This window comes from Mesocricetus auratus, unplaced genomic scaffold (assembly GCF_017639785.1).
Source record: "Mesocricetus auratus isolate SY011 unplaced genomic scaffold, BCM_Maur_2.0 Super-Scaffold_100676, whole genome shotgun sequence".
Taxonomy (NCBI): Eukaryota; Metazoa; Chordata; class Mammalia; order Rodentia; family Cricetidae; genus Mesocricetus; species Mesocricetus auratus.
Window position 1 is genome coordinate 126,372,914 of NW_024429266.1, and position 20,472 is coordinate 126,393,385.

The 20,472-nt window shown below is 37.6% G+C and overlaps 1 protein-coding gene across 2 annotated transcripts in view; it reads left to right on the top strand.

The window, feature by feature from the left end:
* The window catches only part of Grid2 (glutamate ionotropic receptor delta type subunit 2), a 1,423,232-nt gene that overhangs the window by 805,193 nt on the left and 597,567 nt on the right, over window positions 1–20,472 (top strand). For both annotated transcript variants that reach the window (XM_040738819.1, XM_005076058.4), the window contains exons 5-7: window positions 86–139; window positions 9,849–10,022; window positions 16,876–17,037. In XM_040738819.1, the coding sequence (XP_040594753.1) occupies window positions 86–139; window positions 9,849–10,022; window positions 16,876–17,037 (390 nt within the window). The remainder of the gene's footprint in view (window positions 1–85; window positions 140–9,848; window positions 10,023–16,875; window positions 17,038–20,472) is intronic.

Below are 20,472 nucleotides of genomic sequence, written 5' to 3' on the forward strand. Positions count from 1 at the left end.
TTTTTGTCCATTTACAGAATAGGTTCTTTTAGAGTGACTCCCTCTTTGTGATTAATTCTGACATCTTGTTTGTTTTCTCTTCTAGGTGGTGGAGACTAATCTGGTTGCTTTTGACTGTCACTGGATCATTATAAATGAGGTAAAGCCACCCCACCCTTGCTATCAACTGTCACCTTTTCACACATGGAGTCACAGAAGGCCCCCCCTCTAAGGGGGAGTAGAACAGGAAGTAAAGGTTCAGTGTACTGTATGAATGCTCTCTAATAAAAATAGAATCCAGGTTTTTATCTGAATTAAATAAATGGAAAAAGTCTTCCCTACTGAGTCTCTTTTAGCTTTTCCTGCTGCATTCATTGCCTACTTAGAGAGATGATCTCTATGAAAAGTTCAGTTCTTTATAAGCAATGTGAATCTCCCAGGGGATAGTCTGTGTTCCATTTGTATTTTAATATCTTTTTGGAAACTTTCATATCTATCTCCCTACCTGAGGATTTAATGGTTCAGCATGAGCATGAATCAACAAAGAACAGATTTTTTCCCCACAAAGAAATACAACTGTTTTAAAAATCCAAAGTCTTGTCAAAGTCCTTCAGAAAGTTTTCCTAACATTTGGCAAAAGCAATACAAAGAATTGAGAGTATGTTGTAGTCTAAGAAGACTGTTTCATTAGCATTTGACAGTCACTACCAGCAAAAATAGCAACAGACAAGACCTGGACAAATAGTGTGACTGTGCCAGGCAACATGCTATGTCCTCAGAATGATGTGGTCTAACCCTACCTATTATTTATAAAAAGTAGTGTATCATTTATGTACCAATGATTTTGATGAGGTTATATGATGACAAAAATTGTTTTAGGGATAATATAGCCTTTTGAATAAAACGTTTGGTTTTGCAGTCAACAAAATTAGATTTCACCTTGCCTTGTTATCTGTTACAATGGACTTATTGTATAAACTGACAACATGACCAGCTGTGGTATGGGTTTTATTGTAGATAAAGAGGAAGAGTTTTATTGTAGAGGTGAGAGACAGAATTGCCAGAGCACCTGGAAGAGTCCAAGACAGAGAGAGAGAGAGAGAGAGAGAGAGAGAGAGAGAGAGAGAGAGAGTAATATACTGAACACAGCCAGCAGACAGCTCTGGCCAGGAAAGAAGCAAGAGAAGAATAGTGATGGAGAGAAAGGAACAGAGTGTGGAGGGAAGGGGAGAGGGAGAGAGAGAACACAGTGATACTGAGAAACAGTGGGGTTAGAAGAAGAATGAGTTGGTGGGGGAAGAGAAGTCAGTGAGCTGGAGATTTAGGGTATTGAAAGAAGTGAGGAGGCTAGGATGCTATCATGGACTTTGAGATGTGCAACAAGCACTTTTGATACTTTAGGAACCTAGAGGCTATCATGTGCTTTGTATGCTAATAGGCACCACAGATAGCCATTTGTCCCTTCTGTCAGTGATAAAAGAAATGGCTCCTTTTGCTAGAGGAAAGACTGGATTCACAAATTCAAAAGTTCCTGATGGGTGCTGGCTTTTCTCTCACCACCAGAAGCTCTCCTATAGTCTGGGACTGCGGTTTGGAGTCTTAGAAGTCGGTGTTCCCTTTACACCTAACACAACCTTCATATATATATTCTCCCTGGAATTTTTAAAAAGAATTCAGTAAGGTTCTATCTTAACAACTCCTGAGGTGTAACTCAAAAAAGCCGGACTCAGTATCTGTTGAGTGAAGCCTTTTCCTTGCCAGCAGCTTTGATTTTTCCCCACCAGTCGCCTGGACTCTGCAGGCGTTGTAGTCACCAAGTAACACACAAGATGCTGTATTAATTATGAAGCTGTTGACCATTTGTTTGTTTCTTGCTGCCTAGCTCTGATTAAGTATTTAACCCATCTAAGTATTTCTCTTACCGGAGAAAAGGGTCTGGACTTCTTACCCCTATGGCAGCTACATTGTGATTCCCTGTGTTTTTCCTCCCCAGAATCCTACTCGACTCCTAGTCCCAACTCTCTTGCTTCCCTATTGGCCAACAGTGCTTTATTGACATATACACAGGACTTCCCCATCAAGTATCCTTTTTTTCCTGTCACACATCCCCATCACTCTACGTAACATGATTGACTATGAAATTGACAAGGCTGTGGTGGAGGTCTGTAAAACATAGACGCCTTTCCTCTTCCAACACAAAAATAAAAATACTGCTGTTTCAGCATTTCTCCTACACAAGGCTTCACTCTTTTTAGCTCAAGGTAAAGATATTGGAGCCATTTTCCCATCTGGTCTGGGAGTGCTTATATGATTTGTCACTATGGTATTCATGCATTCTTTTTTGAGATTCCTACAAGCAGTATGGATGCACAAGATTTCTTTTCAATAATCTTCTCGTTATACCTCTTAAGTTCCTGCCTGATGTATAGTTTCTTAACTTCTTTATACAGTTTTGAGATCAGCCTTCTGTCAGATGTGGGATTGGTGAAGATCTTTTCCATTCTGTCGGCTATCATTTTGTATTATTTACCATGTCCTTTACCTTATAAAAGCTTTTCAGTTTCAGGAAGTCCATGTATTGATTGTTGTTCTCAGTATCTGTGCTGCTGGTGTTATATTTGTGAAATGGTCTCAGGTGCCAATGTATTCAAAGTTATCTCCCACTTTCTCTTCTATCAGATTAAGTGTACCTGAATTTATGTTGAGTTCACTTGGAATTGTGTTTTGTGCATGGCAATGGATATGGACCTATTTGCAATCTTCTACATGTTGACAACCAGTTATGCCAGCACCATTTGTTGGAAATGCTACCATTTTTTTCTTTATATGGTCTTTATTTCTTTCTCAAAACTCAGGTGTTCATAGGTATATGGGTCTTCAATTCCAGTAGTCCACGTGTCTGTTTTTATGTCAATATTAAGAAGATTTTTTATGATTATGGCTCTATAGTAGAGCTTTAAGTCAGGCATGGTGATACCTCGAGAAGTTCCTTTATTGTACAGGATTGTTTTAGCTATCCTGGATTTTTTGTTTTTCTATATGAAGTTGAATATTATTCTTTTGAGGTCTGTGAAGGTATTTGTTGAGATTTTGATGGAGATTGCAATGAATCTGTAGATTTCATTTGGTAAGACTGCCATTTTTTATTATACAGATCCTACCTATCTGGGGTGTTCATGGACTCTAGACCAACATTTAGGGAGCCTGCATGGAACCGAACCTGGCCCTCAATATGTAGGTGACAGTTTTGTAGCCTCATCTGTTTGTGGGTCCTATGTCAGTGGGACCAGGATCTATCCCTAGTACATGAGCTGTGTTTTCTTCAAGTCCATTCCATATGGTTCAATGCCTTGCTCGGCCTTAATGAGGTGGGGGTAGGAGGTTTGGTCTTGCCTTATCTTAATGTTCCAGGCTTTGTTGACACCCCATGAGAGGCCCTACCCTGTAGTATGAATTCTAATTGGTCTTAGTAATAAAAGCCCAGAGTCAGACATCTAGGGGGTTGGGGGAAGCTGAAACATCAGAGAAGCAGAATGGTCAGCCACTAGAATGTTCTTATGTCTACTAATGCTGAGACCAAAGGGGTGAGCCTGTCCTCATAATACATCTCTTTTATCTCCTCCTGCTTTATATTCCTCTCTGTATCCAGTCATATCTCTCCTTTCTCCACCTCCTCAATGCTAGAATTAAAGGCTTGTGATCCCAAGTTCTGGGGGCACCTTTGTGTGAGCTCTGTTTCTCTTTTAGACAGATTCAATCTCATGTAGCCTAGGATGGCCTTGAACTCACAGAGATCCATCTGCCTCTGTCTCCAGAGTGCTAGGATTAAAGGTGTATGCCACCACTGCCTGGCTTCTATGGCTAACTACTGTGGCTAGTTTTGTGCTTTGATCTTCAGGCAAGTTTTATTTCTTAGATCATAAACAAAATATCACACCTTATTGGGATGGGGATGGGTCAGGGAGAGGTGCAGGTTGGGGCAGGGAGAAGTGAAGGGAGGAGGAATTGTCATTTGTATGCAAAATGAAGTTTTAAAAAGTTTCCACCTGATTGATTATATACCACACTAGAAAGAAAAGCAACAATGAATAGAATATAGTGAGCTTTTGTAAATTTTCACATAGGCTTCTCCATTTTTGTTTTTCTAAATGAAAACTAAAGTTTGAAGACATTAAATAGTCCACCAAGTATTAAAAAAATATTAAGCAGAAATAATGGAATTTTAATAGCACTCTTACTAATGTAAAGCTTCAGTTGCTCTTGGGTTTGTTTTACTTCTGATAATTCCCCTTTTGACTTATACTTTTGAGATCTCTGTTGTATTTACTTTAATTATTTTGTAAATTTCTTTTTCTTTGTATGTAAAGAATCCCCCTAATCCCAGTTTTCACCTCACACCCAACTTTTTTTAAAGACCACATGGATTTCAAGTTGCAGAGCAAACAGAGTTCTTCTACTTCTTTGTGTCCTAAAAGCTGGCTAGGAAGAAAAAAGTAACTTCTTGTCCCCTTGGAGGATAATCATTTTTTAAATCAATTTTATTAAAATTTAAATTAAAAACACTTATTTTACATACCAATCCCACTTCCCTGTCCCTCTTTTCCTGCCATTACCAGCATCAACCCCCCCATTCCAACCTGACCACTCCCCAGGGGGGATCATCAAAGTCTGTCACATCATTTGGGCCATAGCCTAGGCCCTCCCCCCATGTATGTAGGCTGAGAGAATATCCTTCTATAGGGAATGGTCTCTCAAAGCCCATTCATGCACTAGGGATAAATACTGGTTCCACTGATAGAGGCAACAAAGACTGCCCAGGCCCCAAAATAACACCCACTTTCAGGGGTTCTTTAAATGGAATGGTCATTTTTTCCACCTTTTGGTGAGATGGAAAAAGGGACCCTTTCACTATTTCTTTTTCCCTATCCAATTTTGCTCCTACAATAATACTTGAATCCTCATAGTGTGAAGGTGGCTAGAGTTCAAAGGTCAACTCCTACTTCAGAGGAAAGTTCCCATTCATCATCTTATATTACAAGCTATATTACACATACATAGTTGAGTAGACTAACATCGTTGATGTCTTAGCTACCACCTTGCAAAATGAATTATCCAATAAACAAAGAAATCTAACTGGTCAATTACTCATTCAATATTAGCACTACAGAAGGTGATAGAAGACCTCAATTATTTGCTCATTCTGAAGATTTTGCTATGAATGCTTTCAACGATAGTTTCATTTTTTGATGTCTTGAAACCCTTACTTTGTTTTACTTATGATCATATTTTGTAGTCCATGAGGAAAATGCCATCTCTCACTAGCAATTCAATACTGTTTAGAATAAAAACTAAAAAGTTCACAGCCTGCGTCATTTACATCAATGATTGGTTTTATCTGAACCGAATAGCAGTATAAAGAATGAACATGGTTGCAAGGAAAAGTATTATCAGTCAGAACATCCAAGGTCTGTTCTTTCCTTCCACCCAATTTCATTCTGCCACCTTATCTTCTAGAAGTTTCCTTTAGGAAATGTGGTCCATATCCTTTTTTCTTATGTGGAAAAAAGTTAATAGAAGAACCATGATTATTCCCAATTTCAATAAAGGAAAAAATATGTGCTTTTCAAATTTGTTAAAAAGTTGAGTATCTCCCAAAAGAACAAACCCTCACCACTATGCAAATGCCTATTTGACTGAACATGAAGAAAGTGATTTTTTTGTAGTTCAGTTTGAATAACTATGGTTTAGCAGCTATTTTAAAACAGGTTGCAAACATTTATTTAATCTTATTGCACCAATAGTTTCATAAAGAGGGATTATAAATCAAAGTTGACATTGTGCATTATGGCAGAAGTTGTAGAAACTTGAAAACAATATATTTTGTTTTAATTTGTACCAAGTATGCTGTAATAATGAGAGGCTGTGCAAGCTCACAGGAAGCCATCAATCAAGTTAGGACTTGGTGAGGGTATTTCTAGTATCTCTGCACTTGGTGAGTCCACCTCACAGTAGACTTTCCATATCTGTGATAACCTCCTCTTAGGGCCCTGAAGCAATTGCTTTCATGCCCTGTTTTACAAAAGCAAGGACCTAGATAACATATGCAATGCTTTGCAAATTCCTGGGGCTCCTGATGATGCTGACCCTGGTCTTCAGGGCCTCATATCATTCCAGTGACTAAAAACAAGTTTAAGCTATTATTCTCAGTCAGTGAAGACTGTGTGTAAAGACATCAAAGAGAAAGCCTTTGGTTTGAGAGTTTGGATTCTTGTTTTGAAATTTTAAAATGGAAGTATAGTACATATTTTGCACTTTTTCCTAGTTTAATGATGAATTGATCTCTATATCAATAATTAAACCAGAAATTAATTGCCATTATGTTATTCTTCTACTGACTTTATTTCAGAATCCAATATAAGGTTTTCAAATCTGCTTCATGTTAGCATTGGACTTTCTGTAAATGTCACAGGGTCATCTGTGCCACAGCATGAAGAACATAAACATAATAGAGAAAAAAATCTTTTCAAACTGCACCATAGCGGAATACAGCATCTCATTGATGAAATGTTCTATGTCAGGATTATTTCTCTTTTCAATGCTTCCTGAGAGTCTAACGTCAAATTGTCAGCTACTGATTCTGTTAAAGTAGGGTAAAGTAAAACCTTACCATTGGTTCACACAGTAAATTTCAGTTTCCATGAATTTCCTGAATATTTACTGTGGTCCAGGAACTTTATTTGATATGCCAATATGAAAGAATGAGAAAGGGAACAAATGGAAAAAAACAAATTTTTTCAGAAATAATTAATGCAGTGCAGATTGTCAACTGATTTGATAGCTACTGAAAGTCTTTCCACCTGCCCAATTTTTGTTAATTTCACCCTAAAGTTGACCTACTTAAAGGTTTCAGAAATGACTAAATTCCAAAGGATTTGTTCTGGGCAATATCTGTTTCTGTGTTCTTATTAGGTAACTTTTCCCATGGTGGGCTTTACACATTTGAGAGTCCAGGTTACATTAAACTATTAGTGTAAAGTGAATATTACTTGTATATGTTAATTCACCACAATAATTTTGATTATGAGTAATTAGCCTTTGGAAAAATCTTACGATTTGTTCCTAAAGAAGTAAAACTGAAAAGACACCTATTTGCTTTTTTTGAAGTATTAATTGTATGCTCATCAATATATGCAAGCAAAGACAACAAAAGCAATGTTAGAATTCTGATTCTTAGTAGTATTTTCAATCAGAATATTTCAGTATCCCTTTATAGGAATCAATTAGCTCATTTGGCATGCTGAGGGACAGTACTTTTTCATAGACTAGTTCCTCATGGTATTGCTTTCAAAATCCTGCAATTAAAATGGCATTTAAAAAAGAATAGAGCAACAAAGACCTTGTTTGCACAAGAGTTTGATACTTCAACACAGTCACTAAGGGAATTTGTTTTTACTGTTTTGAAAGGATTTCTGTTTTAGATTAACTGATCATTTGTCATTGAATGTTTATTTGACTTCCTATCTGCTACTGTGGAAATGCACCTTTTGGAGAACAAAGGAAAATTCTAAGCAAATGAAGTTAGTCTTGATGAAGCTTGACACCACCCTGAAACCATTTTAGAGACCAGGTGTCAAAACTAAAATTAGAAGTAAAATGTTTGAGACAGTTAGTTTCCCACAGAATGGCAGCTTCTTTCCTCCCAGAAAATTACTTTCATTTTCTTCCCTCAAATAATAACATACAAAGTATATTCTACTCAGTTGGCATTTCTTCAGATTTACTTGAAGTTAAATAATTGAGAACTTCATCGTATGGAACATTTAGATAACAACCAACCCTTTCTGGGTTTGGAGACAGACCTAAAAGAGAGTTTGTCTCTAGATGGAGGGTCTTAGGAGATATTTCAGACAGAGGATCTTACTACTTTAAAACTATCAGTCACTAAATGCTGACATACTGTGTGCTTCTTATCTTCATTGTTCTTATTCTTCAATGGTAATCTAAGTGATTCCTGTAAGGAATTCTGCCTTCTTATATAATTAGTGCACATTTCATTTCTTTTCTTGTGACATTTTAAATTCTTACATGAATAAAAATAATCTAAATGAAGAGCTTTGAGCTTAGAACCTCCTTGGTTCTTATTTATAAAATGTTAATAAACAGTGAGTCAGTGTCATTTTTAGCAGAAATTGAGATACTAGACAAAGGAACTAGGATTTTGCCTGATACAAAATAGGAGTCCATTATCTGCAGATTTTTAGCTTTAGTATGCTGGCTTGTAGTTCATCACCGTGTGAGGTAATGATGCAGATGGTAGTGTTTGTCAAGTTTGGGTAACTATTTATTTGCTTAAGAAATAAGTAGAATATATTATTATTATTTAAAAATCACTGTATCTTTTACTACCTTCTAGATGAAATTTCCTGGCTGTACAATATGGAGCAACAATATTGATATTAATCCACTTTTAAAATGTTGTAATTTATTTGTATCAAGTACTAAAGTAGAATTGACAAGACACTGTTTACTTCTGCTTTGTGGGAAGATAGTGGAAAATTAAAATTTTCCCAGACCAAGTTTAGGTGGCCAATGAAATGACACAGACTAAAGGGAAAAGAGGGCTTTTAACCTGCTGAGAACCATTGTTTATGGTGCATTGAGGATTAATCGCCTAGAACTTCCTGATATTACTGTGGATACAGTTGATGGCAGGGGACATTATAGTTTTAGAAAAGCCTATATTTCATAAAGAACATAAAGAAAGAATGAGTTCTCTGGCTTACATGCCACAAAGAATTATAACTTATAATTGACATGATAGAGAAAAGAAGAAAATTAGTTCCTTGGATATCCAGGAATGCACACCACAGTTAATAATTCATACCATGTCAAATCACTTATTTTCATTGCATAAGAATTGATTCACACCAAAAATCAATGCATCACAAAAGCTTTATTGGCTTCAAAACTTTCCAGTGGACATGATGCAGCACACGTTGCTTTAGCAAAGACTGCCAGGAAATTGAAATTTGTGTTTGTCACTTTTGCTCTAATTCCAAGTAAGACAGTAGTATATATGAAGCTATCATTTTTTTATTATTTTAGTGTCTGCTATTGAGCCTAATTATTGTATCTAATTTTGGAATAGGGACATGTAGGTGAAGGGAATAGAGGATGCATTTCTTAGACTTTGTCAAGCACACATACAAGGTCAAATTCATTTACATAGCCCTGGGTTTTGTTGACATGGTTCACTCCATACTAATCAACAGAACTTTCTACATAGATTTACCAACCACAGCAAGAGGTAAATTCTTTCATTAGTAGTTGTTGAGCACCCATTCCTTCCAACATATGGGGACATCAGTACAAAGACATTTTAAAACAGTGTTTCCTTCTGATGCCTTTGCTTAGTTCTTGGAAAAAACCTCAATTTTTCTTGCTAAGAACCACATGGATCCTTCTTACATTTCATCTCCCTTCCCAGGTACACAAAATATCTTGAAAACTATTAATTAATCATAAGCTATATTTGAATCTTGTTTTTGTGAACTGTCAATATTTTTCTCTTATATTTTCAGAATAATCAGTTGTTAAATTGCTTTTAATAAAGTATATTTAAGACACATGGTCCATGTAGACTTGTTTATACATCCATGCTCATAATTTAAAGCAACAGAAAACAAATGTGAATAAATTCATCTTTTTGCTAAATGCACCTAATTTTCACTTGAATGCTGGTTAAATATGAAGCAGATGTGTTAGGGCAACAGATTTCTTTGTACCTCCAAATAACAGTTCAGCAATTCCTTTGCGTTTCTGTTACTATATTTGAGAACTTGCTAATTATTCTCCTTCGTATCTTTTAGGAAATAAATGACATGGATGTCCAGGAACTTGTCAGAAGGTCCATTGGAAGGTTAACAATTATTCGCCAGACATTTCCTGTCCCTCAGAATATAAGTCAGCGCTGTTTCCGTGGCAACCATCGAATCTCTTCAACACTGTGTGATCCCAAGGATCCCTTCGCGCAGAATATGGAGGTGTGTTCCAAGGGCGGAGTGTCTCCCAGGGAGCATCTTTAGGAGCCTGGGATGATATCTCTGAGTGACACTAGACAGGGATGGCATGCATTATTGTTCTTCGGCAGGTTCCCTCCCCTGGCATTTAAGTGCCCGTGCAAAAAGCCTTTGTCTTTTATTCCTTTGATCCTATTGTTGAAAATAATGCACACTTTCTTAATAAAAACACAATATGTAAATCTTACTTCCCTCTAAGTAAGCAGATACAAGGCATTTCCTGAATCGTGGACTGTGACTGACACCCAAAGCTGTACTTCAAAGTATTAAGTGAATAGAAATGCTTGGCATAAAAGACAGATATTTATTCTCTTTCAAAAGAATTTCTAGATTGAAGAACTTCAACTTAAAAAAAGAATTCTTATTTAAAATTCAAAAAGTGCTGTGGTGCTGTGTGCCCCTCCCCAGCTCACACAAGAGACACTGGCACCTTCCCTGTCCAAAATCCACAAAGCATTTCAGATGAAACCCATATTTCTGAATCAGAGAACACCAAGTTCGCGAAATTACTCACAAGGCTATCCTTTGGACAATTCACGCAGAGCCAATTTCTTTTCGTTTTGAAGGATAATCCTATCAGATCTTTTTCTCTTGTACTGGAGGTCTGTCAATTGGAAGCTAGTATCATAGAGAGCAGGCACCAGCAGCAGGGAGCCTGGATAAGTTCTCCAGCCAAGCAAAAGACAGGAGGAAGAAAGAATCAATTTGTCACACTCATTTACACGTGGTTAGTAAAGGGCCTCACTGAAAAAAACAGACTTGTGTGATACAACAGACCCTATGTGTACTACAGTAGGATCATGCTAGCACCTGAGAATATTTAAAGGGTTATGTGATATCACCAAAGATTAGTCACCATAGATTTTACAAATCGGGAAAATATCATATATTACAGAAATGTAACCCCTTAAAATCTTTAGTATAGGAAATATTTTACTACCTAGAAGTGTTTGAACTATGTTGAAATACAATATAACCTTGGGAAACCTTATTTATTTCCCATGATATCCCACGTCTTTGATAGCTAATTCCACAGCCCTTCCCCCCTTCATTTACAGGTTGTTTAGAAGATTGCCATTTACCCTAGAATTTCCTTATATTTATTGGTATTAAATCCATGGTTCCTTACTGGATGTTAAAGGAGCTTAGCTTAAGCCTCTTCTATCATAAGCTACACTGAAACCTTAACATGCCTGTCTAAATGTTAGTGCCACTGTTAATTTTTCATTTGTGGTGGATTCTTTGTGTCACAACTGATTGTGAGCATAATTGGTATGAAAATAGTAGGAATGAAAATGTAAAGTAATTATGTTAGAAAATTAGGAAATATTAAAAGCTGTTCTTGTCCAAAGAAGTAGCTGGAAATTTAAGCTGCAGTTAAGAAACCTCATGGACTGTCTTTTGTGGAAAGCAATAAAGTGTTCAAGTGCTTTGCCTAACAGTATAACTCACAGAACAATTAAATTTCTCTCTGTGTGTCCCCACGCTTAGTGGATAGACAAGAGTTATAAAGAACCACAACCCCTGCTTATCCATTTTTTCATTTTGTTCTCAAATCCAAGGGTGAAGGAGAAAAAAACAATAATAGAATTCTACTAAAAATTGACAGAATTTTTTGATGTTTATTTCTGTTATTTTTGTTTGTTTGTTTCTGTTGTTGTGTTTGGTTTGCATTTGTTGTTGATATTGTTGTTCTCTCATGTACTACATCCTGACTGCCGTTTCCCCTCTTCTTTTTATCTGGGAAAATTTACATAATTAAGAATATGTATTTCCGGCTCTTAAGTTTAAAGCATTCCAAAAACAGCAGAGGACCTGATTGGTGCTCAGCCCTTCCTAGGTCGAAAGCTTTATCTCCTTGTAGTTAGAGAAAGTGACTGGACCAAATGCTCCTTTGCATTAAGTTCTCACTAGGTTCCCACTGATAGATGGTTCAGGAGTGGTGAGCATCTTAGGAAAGGAGGGTTACTCAGTTCAGCTCTGTAACAATGCAGGTGAGTGGAACCGCAGATGGATTTTTATCTCAGAGCTCTGCAGTGTCCAATTAAAGGTAGTGCCTAAGAATACAAGTGTGCAAATAGGGCTCAGGTGCTCACTAAAGCTAGAAATTGAATTCTACATCATGCTGATCTACATGCTGAGAGAAGATAAGCAACCATGGACCTGTGTGGTGGTCTCCTAGCTATTACCTTAAAAATGTATTTAGAAAGAGTAGACAGGTTTTGGAAGCAGTAAAGACAAATCCCGTGAACCTTAAATTAGTAATCAAAAACAGAGTAATCCAAGATTAGCTGACTTTGCAAAATAAGTAACAAGGACAATGTGAACAAAGGAGTTTGAGAGAAGCAGCCCTCCCTGCATGCTGAGGCTTTGTTAGTTTAGGTGCTAATAAAGAGAAGGAAAAAAAAAAGAAGGCTCCCTATATTTTTCCAAGAAAAACTGTCTTCCAGTTGATAGTGTTAAGGTTGTGAATGCAATTAGTAATACAAAGCTGGCTTTGCAATAGCAAAAGTCATTATAAAGAGTACTTAAGTGGGTTAGGAAACACACAGGGTTGGAGATTTTAAGGGTACACCTCTTTGCTTGAGCAAGGCTTGCTGAGGAATCAGTCACCTAGCAGATGAGATTACAGTACTACTATAATGTAATTTAGAACAAAAAGAGAAACTATGGCAAAAGGAGGTACAGAGTAATCAGTCACATAGCAGATGCAATTACAATACTACTATAATGTAATTTAGAACTAAAAGAGAAACTGTGGCAAAAGGATCAAAGATCCAGAGACAGACTTACTATTGCAGTTTTCAAAACAAAGAGCAGCTCTTGTAAGATTAGCATACTAAATTTTCATAGTCTACAATACTGAGTATATTTTAAATTTATAATTTAGAATATGTTAGTAAATACTTTGTGTATCTTACCTATGAAATAGGGCCTTCTTTATAACAAACAAGGTCAAAATAAACTTTTTTGAATAGTTTTTTTAATCTGCTTAATATGTTGGAGGACTAGTAGTGTTAATCATTACATATTGAGTTTATGTGATATTTGGCAATTTTCTTCAGCTAATACTAGGGAAGACATAGAAAAGTGCAGCAAGGTAGATAAAACTCAGACATTATCAATCCTAAGGTTAAAACGGCAGTCCACTGTGAGTAGAAAAAGTTCAAGTGCTAAAAATGTTATCATATAGTTACTTTAAAAAGTTATAAAATTAAAGATTTTATAAAATTAAAATACTCCAAATAACCTGTCAACCAAACTATATTTTTCTCTTTGTCACCTAGGGAAATGGAATTCCCTGCATTTGTCTATCAAATCTAAAAGATTTGATCTACCTAGAATATACTTTAAATGAATTCTGTGGCACTGAGTACATTCTGTTGTCCATAGTCTGCCACCAGCTGTTCCTTTACTGTCAGTTTGAGAAGTGTGGAATCAGAACTTTCATGCTTGACTGGGCAAATAACCTCTCCATGGTCATTCACAAGCTTCTGTCCTCCAACTTAATTCTCCAAGGGACAATCTACACTTGCTCAAAATTGTAAAAGATATAAACATATGAGAGAAAGATTAATAGATTGCATAAGCAACGTCAAAATTGTTAGTATTGACTTGTAGTAATTTTTAACGTTGGAATTCCATAGAAATAATGTAGTTCTAGAGCCAATTACATAAAATCTAGGTGGAAGAGCCTTGATCTGACATCTCCTCAAAATCATTACTTTGAAGGCAAATTCAATATGATTACAGCACAAGTCAAATCTGCTATGAACTACTCTAATACAGTCTCGGACTCTGTGTCAAAAGCACTTTGCCAAGATCAAGAGAGAGATCATCTCCCACTCCTATCTCCTAGGCAGCTCACATCTGCATTACTGTGTCAGTTCTAGTTACTAAACTTTTTGTGGAAAGGAGAAACAAGAGACAGACAAAGGAAGAGATGTGTCATGGCAAGCAGCCTAAAAACTGTACCCAGCAGTGATCAACAGAAGGACAGAGGGTAATTCAGGGCAAGTGGCAGATGGTTCCTGGAGGTTTGCTGGTGTCAGAGGACAAGTGTTGTGGCAGGAAAACTAAAGAATCAGTGAATCAGTTATGGAAGAATGGATGCTAGAGTGAAAGATTTTTAGAGGAAGCATATTTTTGTATTTTCAGACAGTTATTCCAGGGTAAGGTTTTATACACATGTTTATACGTGTATATAAAGCTTGAAATTACCTTTTAAAATGCTGGCATCGTGGTGTGGGAGGAGTCAAAGAACTCATAAAGAAAGTGACCTTAAGATCAGTAATTGTGTTAGAAAGGAGTTGAGAGAACATGAGACTCAAAGAAAAATGGGTACCTACTTGAGGAAGAAGAAAGAGACGAGGGGAACTAACAGGTCAGAAAAAGTCAAGACACCTTTCTGGGCCAGCTGTTTGCAATGTAGACACATGGAGAGAAGTGGTTAGGGGTTGAAAACATATATCCTATGTCACCATCAAAAGGAGATAAAGATAGATGATAGACAGATATAACAAAAGTAAAAAGAAAAGAAAGGGCATACCGCATGTATCTCTATTCACAACTTTAGAAAAAAACTTAGGACTACAATAGTTTTTAATAGAGAGATGAACTGAGTGATCTTAGAGCCACAAAAAGAATGACTCTGTAAGATAGTCAGGGGGAGAGAAGTCATTGTCTTCAGGGACTGATATGGCTTCTCCTGCTTCAGTAGATAGCCTCATACCATGTATAGGAGCGTCATCCTGGTTAAACCCAGTGAATCAAAGAAGAAACAAAAATGGTATAAGCACTTGAGGGCAGTAAGAGGATGGATGGTCAGGATGGAAAGATAAGGGAGTGTGGAAGCACTAGTGGGACCAGGTATTACCAGATTCCTCTATGAAACCATCATGAAATAAGTTAATTTTTAAAGGAATGCCTACATCATCAGACAGACTGAAGGGCTTTTGGGGAAGGAGTCTCCTACAGTGTAACCTTTGAACAGAATGTGAAGGGAGTTAACAATTCAGGGAAAGAAAAGGCACATGGAAGCATTCTGTCAGACCATCTCACATGGACACTTAAAGAAAAGGAAGAAGCAAATATAGATGAAGATGGAGGAAGTAGGTGTGAGGAGTGGTATAGGATAGGATGGGAAGCAGGTGTCAGGAGTGGTCCAGGACGGGCTGGGAAGACAGTCGGCATAGTAGTCCAGGACAAGTTGTGAAGTGGATGTGGGGAGTGGTCCAGGACAGGCTGGGAAGGGCAGATCATTGCAAGTTATTTTGAGAAATCTGTCAAAAGATTTCCATGTTTTATCGGATGTGATCCACTCATCTTTCATGTGCTTCAAAATTTCATATTGATCCTTGCAATGTTCTTCTAACATAAGTTTGGATTCATATGTTTTAGCTTCAGATCTCACACCTCATTCATAGTAGATTTAAGTCAGTCTAGCCTAGCTCCTCAAATAATTACATGTGGCGGGTGATTGTAACAACAGCCCACCCTTATATTTCCTGATAAGAAATACTTCAGTCTCATGTAACACATAAGATTTTTTATACCTCTTTAAAGAAATCCCCACATCTACTATAAAGTCATACATAAAATGATGGCTATCAAACACACATGCATAAAGATTCTCTGAGATGTGAAAGGAAACCCACAAGGCATTATTGGAACATTCTGTCTAATAGCTATGCATAGCATCAAACTCTAGTTATCCCAATGGTTGGATCTCTTCAGCATTCTGTAATGTGCAAGCACAACATAGTGAATTTTCTTCTTGATTAATTACAATCACTGACAATCCACATAGCCTCTCCTTGGTTTTCAAAAAAACCATAAAGATAAACAGTGATGATGTGACACTTCAAAACCTGAGGAAGCCAGAGTGCTTCAAGGTGAAGTTAGTTTCTATCAAGTCATCTCTTGCTTAATTTTATTTAATATCAAGTTTTCCTTCTGAGAGGCAGTAATGTAGCATTTGCAGTTTTCATTGGCTTTTTACCTCTTTTCATGTTCATTATTCCTGAATAAGTTCTGATGTACTTTTTAAATTAGGCAGCTTTAGCAATTAATTGATAGTGTGGATGGTAGTCCTGGTAAGTGTTCCTCTAGGATTGCAGTATATTCTGGAGGAAAACTCAGCTATAATTCATTTACCAATCTCAGCAGAAAAAAATAGTGTGGTTACTATAGACAAAAGTTATCATACACACACCTGCACAGGCTATGGGTTGGTTCAATGCATTTGTCCTGACAGTGTGTCAGAGTGTCTATGTATCAGTACAGCACTCTGATGTTTGTAAATGTTACCAGTAGCTGTCCTTTGTAATACAGACTTCTCCAAAAGCACACAAAAGTGACTGCTTCTCACTTTGGGTCCGGTGCACTCATGGAAGATGAGAGTTGATGAAACATTGATAGTTGATTCCATATGAATAATCAAAATATAGAAACTTGAAATATTGAGAAACTTTATTACTCGGTGTCTCTTCTGGTCTGAATCTCTTAGATGTCTTCCTCTTCAGAGAGGAATGAAGGCCAGGGGATTTTCTAAGGACCGAGACTGACAGTATCCTTGCCTGTACCAAAGCTGCTCTTTCTTAATCTTGTCTTTCATAACCAAGTAATCTTGGAGAGCAATTGAGGTATACAATTAGATAGACCTTGTTCCCAGTGGCAAGATAGCCTCAGGAACGAAAAGAGAAACTTTCTGCTTGGTACATGACTCAGTGAAGCAAGCATGGATGGCATGAGAGAACGGCAGAGCTGTCTCCTCTCCATGTGAGGGTCTCCTTACCACTGTATAATGTCTTTCCAGATTTCTAACCTTTACATCTACGACACGGTGCTTCTCCTTGCAAATGCTTTCCATAAGAAGCTGGAGGACCGGAAGTGGCACAGCATGGCAAGCTTGTCCTGTATCAGAAAAAACTCGAAGCCCTGGCAGGGAGGGAGGTCCATGCTGGAGACCATCAAGAAGGTAACTATCCATGTGCAACATTGCCCTGCTCTGCACGGTCAGGCAAAGCTGGGTGAAAAGGCATGAGCAGCCAGGTGCCTTTCCCAAGTTTGTTTACTTTCTTACGGCTGCTTCTGCAAACTCAGACCAGAAAATGGAGAAATGCAGCTCTTATAAAAGACAAAGATATATAGAAAGGGGAAGTCATATTTAAAAGATCAGATACAGGAGAAGGGAGATGGAGGGTGTGACATTTAAATTGTCATGGTTATGCTTTTAGGTTAAAGAAACAGGGATTTTTTTGTTTGTTTTTTGATATTACAAGTCACAACACGCTGTTTCTTTGTCATTTGATTGATTGACCACACCACCAGCTGAAAAGTCTCACAATAGGTTTCATGGTTTTTCATTTGAGCAGCATAAGATAAGCCACTTGATGTGAGAATATTTATCTTCTAATAAAAACATGATTCATAAACAGTTAATATGTTACTGCACTATGAAGTATTTTATGCACCGATTGTATCCTTCTTCTCACTATCAGAGTGTGGCCTGCCGAGTGGGTGACCTGCTTGGGCATAGCTATTCCATCCCCAGAAGGTAGTTTATGCCATTCATCTCTCCTTGGTGGGATAAGCACACCCCAGCCGATTAGCCTCTTTGTCATGTCGTCCTTGCTGACATTCTCCAGTTGTCTCGTGCAGCTTCTTTGATTTAAAATGAAATGATTAATAAAACAAACAAAGTTTTCCTGTACCCTTTGCACAAGGAGAAAGCGGTGAGGAGTTTCATGATGTTTACTTACCCATCCATTTTATTTTCTCACATCTTTACCTTTCTTTCCTGAAACAAAAAAGAAAAATGGCTAGTCATTTGAAATATGCACACATTTATAGAAGATGGAAAAGTGTTTATAAAAATTGTAGCCCTGGCTTTAAAATGAATGAGCAAAGAACAGGAACTAAAGGAAGTAGATTCTTCAATGGGACAAGAGCCTGGAGTTTCCCTTGGAGCCATTTGCTCTTGACAAAGAATCACTTTGCTGAGAATTCAGGCGATCAACCAAAGTAGTAGAGAATTAAATGTGTCAAACACACTGGCATAGGAACTTTTTTTTGGTTGAAAATGAATAAAGCAAACAGAAACTAAGGTGTTGCTAAAACCTCTGAACTCTATTTCTGTAGAGAGCTGGCAGGTGTGAGTCCAAGGGAGGTTGTTGAACATGAGTCTGATCTGCCAATTTATTAATTCATGATTTGAAGAAAACTCGGGAACTTACATCAGTGTGTTGTTCTGAAGCTTCTCACAAAGAGAGAACTGTGGCCTAGGGTTTTCTTAGGAGACACTGTTACATGTGGGTGTTTCACATGTAGCAGTTAGATATATAAAAAAGATTCTGTTGTACTTGTATGATTGAGGCAATTATTCAATACAGTAATTATGAGATATTATCTTGAAGGACGATTTGCATTTATGTCCTGCAAGAATCCATCTTATTTTCAAAAGGGATGTATGAATTCCATGTCCGGCAACAATAATGAAGGCATGATTCCACATTACATTTTTGGCTCACAGTTTAAATTGTACTTAAAAGGGTGGAATTAATTTTCCTCAATTGTATCTTTCTTTTTTCTCCCAGTTGAAGTGTTTTGGGTCATCCTATTCAGATGTTGGGAATGATGAAAATGCCCACACCAAAACAATATTGGGAGTATTGGCCTTATACAGCAACTCATGAAAGCAGAGTGGCTGTGGGCAGATCCAGCATACTTGGTCAAAGCCAGGGACTGGGTAAACCATTGCTGAGAACTGGGGCTGAAGAAATTTGTCATCTGTGGTGACAGTGTAGCTGGAGACATTCTGCATTAGCATTAAATATGCAGATGTAGTATTGACTTTCTTAGCAGCCTGTCCAGATGTGGAGACAAAGAGGAAAGGATGGGCAAAGACTAACAAGGGAATAGCCATGCACATCACAAATGAGTTCTGAATTTTAATTGTGATGTTAATATTCCTGTGCTATCATTGAAATTATATTCATGTAAACACAGTGTATCTATGTTAAGGGCATGCTATATACACTTTACATGGGTGTACAAACAATATTGGTTCACTTTATATACCCATACAGACTACAGATAAGTTCCAGAATGAGCTTCTGGCCTTGAATTAATTGTAGTCCTAATACCAGGATGAAACAAAGGGTTTGCAAAGTGATGTGGCTGAGATGTCATGCTCAGAGACTCCTGGTGTAGCTCTGAGATCTATTGTTGGAGATGGTAATATAGTATTACAAGTTAAAGAGATGATCAACAAACAGCAAGTAAAGTAAGAACTTCTCTCTCCCACGAACTAGAAACGTATGGTATCACATCTCATGGCATTGTTGTCTACACATTTTTTGTATATGATCTTTAGAAGAATTATTACTTTTTTATTTAAGAAACAATCTTATTTTACATATCAATCACAGTTCCCTCTCCCTGCCAAAGTCTAATGCCCCCCACTGACACCCCCTTTCCCCATCTTACTCCCCATTCACTCCCCAGGGAGTGTGAGGCCTTCCATGGGGGAAACATAAAAGCCTATCACTTAATTTGGGGCAGATGCTAGGCCCTCCCCCTTATATTTAGGATGAGAGAGTATCCTTCCATAGGGGAATGGGTTCCCAAAATCCATTTGTGCATTAGCAATAAATGCTGGTTCCACCACCAGAGGCCCCTTAGACTGCCCAAGTCTCTGAACTGGCACCCACATTCGGGGCCCTAGTTCCTCAGGTGCCTGTCAGGGATCCATGAGCTCCCACTTGTTCAGGTCATCTGGTTCTATGGTTTTCCCAGAATGGTCTTGACCCCTTTGCTCATCACTCCTCCTTCTCTGCAACTGGTGTCCAGGAGTTCAGTTCAGTGTTTAACTGTGGGTGTCTGCCTCTGCTTCCATCACCCAGTGGATGAAGGTTCTAGGATGGCATATAAGGTAGTTGTCAATCTTATTATCGGGGAAGAGCATTAAAGGCATCCTCTCCACTATTGCTTAGATTCTTAGTTGGGGTCATCCTTGTAGATTGCTGGACATTTCCCCAGTGCCTGATTTCTCTTTAAACCTGTAGTGGTGTCCTCTATTAAAGTATATCTTTTCCTGCTTTCCTCTATTCATCATCAACTTAAACTTCCTGATCACTCATGTTCTCCTCCCCCTTCTCTTTCTCCTACCTCTTTCTCCACTCCCCAGAGCTTCCAATTTGTTTAATAACTCTTGTCCCTTTTCCCTTCTTCAAGCAGCCACGTATGAGAAGGAATAATAATTTTAACTAACGAACTTTCTACAACACAGAATCTATTCTGTCCTCTTTTTATAGTCATCCTGAAATATTTAGACTCTTCCATTTCTCCATTTTACTTGGTCTTAAATATATTTATAATATCCTGTATTTGTATCTATATGTTAGTGTACATG